Raw genomic sequence first — 6,359 nt, forward strand, 5'->3', positions numbered from 1 at the left:
ATAGGCGTCCATTGTGAGAGCAAACTAGGGTCGTTGAGTGGGGAAACTCGAAACAAATAGACCGCTACTAAATCCATATTCAGATATACCGATGTAATTATATCTGTGCATATGTGTATGTTAACACATTTATACTAGTATGAAGTGCTTAGAATCAATATTTCCCATTGATTTTTAATTTTCCAAACATATCTATGTATATGCGGGAATCACTTTCAAGATTATGCAAAACTTTGTTAAAAGGAATTTGATGATTGGGTAAAGCATTGGATCACGTTGAATCAGCCATGGACCTTTAGTCGTGGTGGTAAAGCATTGTTGCTAATGTTTAATTTGCTTTTATAAATTAGATGCTTTTAGTGGTTCCTTGATCATTCCAAATCAAGCTATGACATTAATTTAACATTTTAGCTTCATCAAATGAATATTTTTTAACGATCTTTTAAATTTAATTTTTCTTTTTGAGGAACATTTGAGATGCTTTAACCGTTGCATGCACAGTGTACATGTGTCTTGAGACTCCTGACTTTTGAGCTTAGCTGTGATGTGTCCTTCATATATAAACCCCGTGACAGGCAAAGCCAAGCTATCTAGATCACCAAAACCTCAAGTTATGGCACTCCAATTAGGATATTTGCTCTTAGGAAATTATTTTCTGCAACTAATTGGCTTTGCATTGGCAAATAGCCAAGCCACCATTCCAGTTACACCCAGTCAATATGACACTGCTTTCCTCAACAGAAGCTGTTTTCCAGCTGGGTTCATATTTGGCTCAGCTTCATCTTCTTACCAGGTGAGTCTTTTCTCTTTTGGGGGCTTAATTACCCTTTAATTTTTGTTTTAATTACTTAATTAGTTTCTTCTTGCCAGACTAAGCATCCATGCATGAACATTGGCTTCTTCATTCTGTACACTTGAACATTGCCAACTTCATTCTGTACTCTTTTATGTGTGTGTGTGTAAATTGTAGTATGAAGGGGCTGCAGGAGGAGGTGGTAAAGGACCAAGCATATGGGATACCTACACCCACAAACACCCAGGTGTGTCTAGGCTTTGTTTTTACCCTTACCGTCACAAACATCCAGATCAACTCTTAATTTCCATCCCAAATTCAGTTTTTACCCATACCGTCACTAAACTTGATTTCTTATGTTAGATCTGACTTTTTTCGACGGTAAAAGTTGTTGCTAATACCTCACAATTGGACTTCATATTTTTCTTAAACACTGCTTTGCGGGCTCCACCACAAGCCCAGGCTTGAGCTTGGGCCAAAATATCTCCGCAGCGAAGCTATGGACCCTCTTGCTCAGGGACGACCCTATTTTTCTTACAGAGCAGAGCATTGCTAGGAGAACAAAATTGATTAATCAAGTTTACTTATTAAACAATGGACCAAGTTTTTTTTTTTTTTTTTTCTAGTGAGAGATAGGGCCTAGTTAGTTATATAATAGTCGTGCTTAGAATTTTTTTTGTTTTTTTGTTTTTATGTTTTTTTACGGTTAATTGCAGAAAGGATCCAAGATGGCAGCAACGGAGATGTGGCTATTGATGAATATCACCACTATGAGGTTTAAATTTTGATCACATAATTCTCGTTGTTTTTTATTAGAAAAGAAACTAGACAAACACATATGCCTTCTTTGCTTCGAGCCCAGTAAGAGAAGAGAACATAGCTATAGGAAATTGAAAATGAGATCCTTTTAAGGTTCTTTTTTATAATTATATCTTTTGTGTTATTGTAGGAAGATGTGGGGATTATGAAGAACATGGGGTTGGATGCTTATAGATTCTCTATCTCATGGCCAAGATTGTTACCGAGTGAGTTCCTCAATGTCTCTTTGTTGAAATAATAATTTTCCTCAATGTCTCTTTGTTGAAATAATAATTCATGTGGCCCTCCTTTTATCGTTGTATATAACCAACTAAGAAAGTGTTGCAAGCTTAGCTGTGTTATCAGTTAAAGTCGTTATCTGAAAAAATTGAACCAAGAGAAGAAATAGTTTACCATTGGCCTTTTCTTTCCTTAGCACTTATTATTGATTGAGGTATTTGTGTATTTGCTTGTTTTGTTCTTAATTATTAGATGGAAAGCTAAGTGGGGGCGTGAACGAGGAAGGAATCAAATACTACAACAGTTTCATCAACGAACTCCTACACAATGGTGAAGCAGCTTTCTATATATAATCACATAAAACCTCAATATCAATCCCACTTGTAACATCACTTCGTCAACTCTTTTCTATTACTCATGCAGGTCTAAAGCCATTTGTAACCCTCTTCCACTGGGATCTTCCCCAAGCCTTAGAAGACGAATACGGTGGTTTCTTAAGCCCTCATATTATGTACGTGAACAAATTAAGATATACCATTTCAAATATGTTCGAAACCAATATTTGGCATTGGATTTTAATTTTAACAACCATCATTCTATATATGTGTGTGTGTGTGTAGAAATCACTTTCGAGACTATGCAGAGCTTTGCTACAAGGAATTTGGTGATCGGGTAAAATACTGGATCACATTGAATGAGCCATGGAGCTATAGTGTTGGTGGTTATGCAAAAGGGGAGTTCGCGCCCGGACGATGTTCTGATTGGCAGAAGCTAAATTGCACTGGTGGGGATTCAAGTACAGAACCATATGTGGTGGCACACAACCAGCTCCTTGCACATGCAACTGCCGTAGAATTGTACAAGAAGAAATATCAGGTCTTTTTTTTAGCGGTGGGCTAGAATATTAGGTCCTAATTGAGAACTATATGTGAATAATGGAGTATTCTATTTGACTGTGTTATGTTCAAAATTAATCTGCAGGCATCTCAAAAGGGTCTGATAGGGATAACGCTATTGTCACATTGGTTTGTGCCGATTTCTGAAGCCAAGCAACATAAAAAGGCTGCATTACGAGCCTTGGATTTTATGTTTGGATGGTCAGTACCTAATATAAATTTGTAACTCACTTACAATACTTACTAGCATAATCTAATATTTGTTTCCAGAATATATATGTTAATAGAATATTAATTTAAATACATTGAACAAATAAAAATATGCTTTATGAATGTTTAAGTTTGGAAGCAACTTTTGTTTTGGTTTTATAATAAGCCAACTTTCCGGCAATATAACATGCCAAATTTTCCGACAAGAAAATATCCTATTTAGCATTAAGTTTGTAATGGGAATTTCCACATTTTTGTAGGTTTGCGGAGCCAATAACAAGTGGTGACTATCCGCACAGTATGCGGTCTCTTGTTGGAAATCGTCTACCAAACTTCACGAAAGCAGAATCTAAATTGCTAAATGGGTCATTTGATTTTCTTGGATTAAATTACTATACTACTTATTATGCAGCCTATGAAAGTCGACAAAATTCTGTAAATGCAAGCTACTTGACAGATGCTCGTGCTAATTTTTCATGTACGTACGTAGTACAAATTCAAAGCATGTTGATTACCAATTTTTAAGTTTCTTATAACAATTAGATTTTGACCATATATATTGTGGCAGTTGAGCTTAATGGGGTCTCTATTGGTCCAAAGGTACACATATCAAATTAGCTTAGCTGTTAGCATTATTAATTGTTTTTCACAGACAAACGTAACCTCTACAAATCTATCAATTTCTATGGTATTACAGGCTGCTTCAGATTGGCTATATGTTTATCCAAGAGGAATTGAAGATCTTTTACTCTACACAAAGAGAAAGTATAATGATCCACTCATTTACATTACAGAGAATGGTAATTATTTACTTAGTTGCATCATCAAGTTTTCACATGTAGTGTAGTTATTGCTATTAAGTATACATTTAAAATGAACTATCTATTAAGCTAGTGACATTTCTGTTCACTTTGTAATAATTATAGGATGTAGGCCTTCTCTTTTTAAAAAATGAACAAGCTTAAAACTAAAAGACTAACCTGTTACATATTTGTTGTAGGGATTGATGAGTTCAGCCATCCAAAATTGTCACTTGAGGAAGCCCTTAATGATAGCCAGAGAATTGACTACTACTATCACCACCTCTATTACGTTCAACGAGCCATCAAGTAAGTGCTCAATTGTTCAACAAAGCCTATACATATCCCCTGTGTTGTATATGTGTGTGTATATATATATATATTTATTAATTATTTATAAATACACATATGACATATAGATGTATGTGCGTATATATGAATGTAACATGCATACTAAGGCCAACGGGGTCTATCCCAGTGAAAAAGGGTCTTGAATTGCAAACTTGAGGTCTCAGGTTCGAACCCCCACAACATCAGATGTGTGTGAGAAACCCGCCCCGCCCCGCCCCCCCCCCCCCCCTTCTCTAGTTTTGACTCTTGCTTGTACTAAAAAAAACATACATGTACTACGTACATTCATATACATATATATACCTAACCTTTTTAGGTTTAGTTAATACCATCTTTTTGTGCAGGCACGGTGTCCATGTTAAGGGATTCTTTGCATGGTCTCTGTTGGACAATTTTGAATGGTATAGTGGTTACACTCTTCGATTCGGTATGAACTTCGTGGATTACAAAAATGGGTTGAAAAGACACCCAAAACTCTCAGCCCATTGGTTCAAAAAGTTCCTAAGTACTAGGGAAATCGAATTGCAGACGTTGTTTGTGACCAAATAAATAATGTATAATGTGAATGTTATTGGTGTATGAACAGGAATAAATAGTTGGTTGGATCCAACCAAATTCCTTTCGACGTTGTGAATTCATATGGGTTCATATTTATCTCAAATTCTGATTGTTCTAACTTCTAATTATCTATTTAATGCGGATTTGATTAGGTTACCAATTTATGAAGCCAGACTTTCTCATGTCAGCCATTGTCTGAGAGACTGGGATTGCCTTCTCTGTTTTTTTTTTTTTTTTTGGTCGAAGTGGAATTTCATTAAAACAAGAAGAGCAGCAGAAAAGAACAGAGGACCCAGAGGGGCTAAGAAAGCTAAGAAGACAAACAAGGTGATCAAAAGCCGAAAACCCCTAACAAGCAGCAAGGCAAGCAAGCTGCAACAAAAGAGATAAATCAAAAGATAAATCAAAATCATGCACCAAGTTCCAAGTCCCATACCAACCTAAATAGGGGACAAGGAACCCCAAGCAGAATTAGGGCTACTGATATTGTCAAAGACTGAGTTGGTCTCTTTTTTCTTTCGGGTGGCCACGTGACATTTTAGTGTTATGCTTTTGTTTAAATGATCTTTAATCTTTAAGTAATCTCACCCACTTAAACAAAGATTCGACAGTGACCGCTTCATAATCAATTTAAGTAGGAATCTAATTTCGGTTTCCTCCACGATATATATAAAGGCATGCCAAGTAACGACGCGAAAAAGATAAACAGTAACTGCTTAGCAGTCAAAAACAGCACTCTGCTCTTAGTCCTCCTACTTGTTACTCTTGGGTGTGAAGTGAAAAGTAGCAGAGCTTACAATCCAAGGCTCTTTGGTGCTGCATGTGACACAGGTATCCTCAAGAGGAGCAGTTTTCCATCGGGTTTAGTATTTGGGTCAGCTTCATCGTATGAGGGTTCTAGTCAGATGTGCTCGAGCATGGTTTGGATGGTTATGTGTCTACTGTGTGCGTATGGATTTTAGTATGAAGGTGCTGCAAATGAAGGTGGTAGAGGACCAAGTATATGGGATATATTCACTCACAAATATCCAGGTTTCTTTCTCTTATTTAGACTTTTTCTTTTTCTTTTTATGAAACTTAATTTGATTGTTAGACACATGTTTTAACGGAAATAAAATAAAATACTCAAAGAGGATAAAAGACCGCAGCAATGGAGATGTGGCTATTGATCAATATCATCGCTACAAGGTACAAATCCCACATTATAAGAAATGAAGTATATATAAGGACAGCAAGTTCTTTCGGATATTCATGATTTCTTCAAATTATACTCTTTGGTTATGTATTTGCTATAGGAAGATGTTGGGATTTTGAAGGATACGGGTTTTGATGCTCACAGATTTTCAATCTCATGGTCTGGACTGTTACCAAGTAAGAGGATAAGTATAATTACATAAATCTCTTAATTACCCATCATATATATAACAGAAATCGTATAGCCGGGCGGCTATACTCGGTTTTTTCCAAATTTTAAAAAGAAATACTATAGCCTGGCGGATATACTCGGTTTTTAGAATTTTTTTAAAAGAATTAGTATAGCCGAGCGGCTATGCTTGGTTTTCCCATTTTTAAAATCGTATAGCCGAGCGGCCATACTCGGTGTTTTCCAATTTTTTAAAAGTAATAGTATAGACGCTCGGCTATACTGGGATTTTTCCCATTTTTTTAAAAAAGAAACAGTATAGCCGTTCGGCTATACCCGGGTTTTTTTTT

General features: G+C 36.2%; 1 protein-coding gene across 1 annotated transcript; it reads left to right on the forward strand.

Annotated features, from left to right (window-relative positions):
• The first annotated feature begins 593 nt into the window (after window positions 1-593).
• LOC110745100 (beta-glucosidase 24-like) lies at window positions 594-4,749 on the forward strand. Its single transcript, XM_021945177.2, has 13 exons — window positions 594-793; window positions 971-1,040; window positions 1,510-1,568; window positions 1,743-1,818; window positions 2,084-2,161; window positions 2,255-2,342; window positions 2,452-2,707; window positions 2,813-2,928; window positions 3,198-3,415; window positions 3,506-3,537; window positions 3,635-3,737; window positions 3,938-4,046; window positions 4,433-4,749. The coding sequence occupies exons 1-13, from the start codon at window positions 614-616 to the stop codon at window positions 4,635-4,637; spliced, it is 1,590 nt and encodes a 529-aa protein (XP_021800869.2). The 5' UTR covers window positions 594-613; the 3' UTR covers window positions 4,638-4,749.
• The last annotated feature ends 1,610 nt before the right edge of the window (window positions 4,750-6,359 follow it).

This window comes from Prunus avium, chromosome 6 (genome assembly GCF_965620075.1).
Source record: "Prunus avium chromosome 6, drPruAviu1.hap1.1, whole genome shotgun sequence".
NCBI lineage: Eukaryota > Viridiplantae > Streptophyta > Magnoliopsida > Rosales > Rosaceae > Prunus > Prunus avium.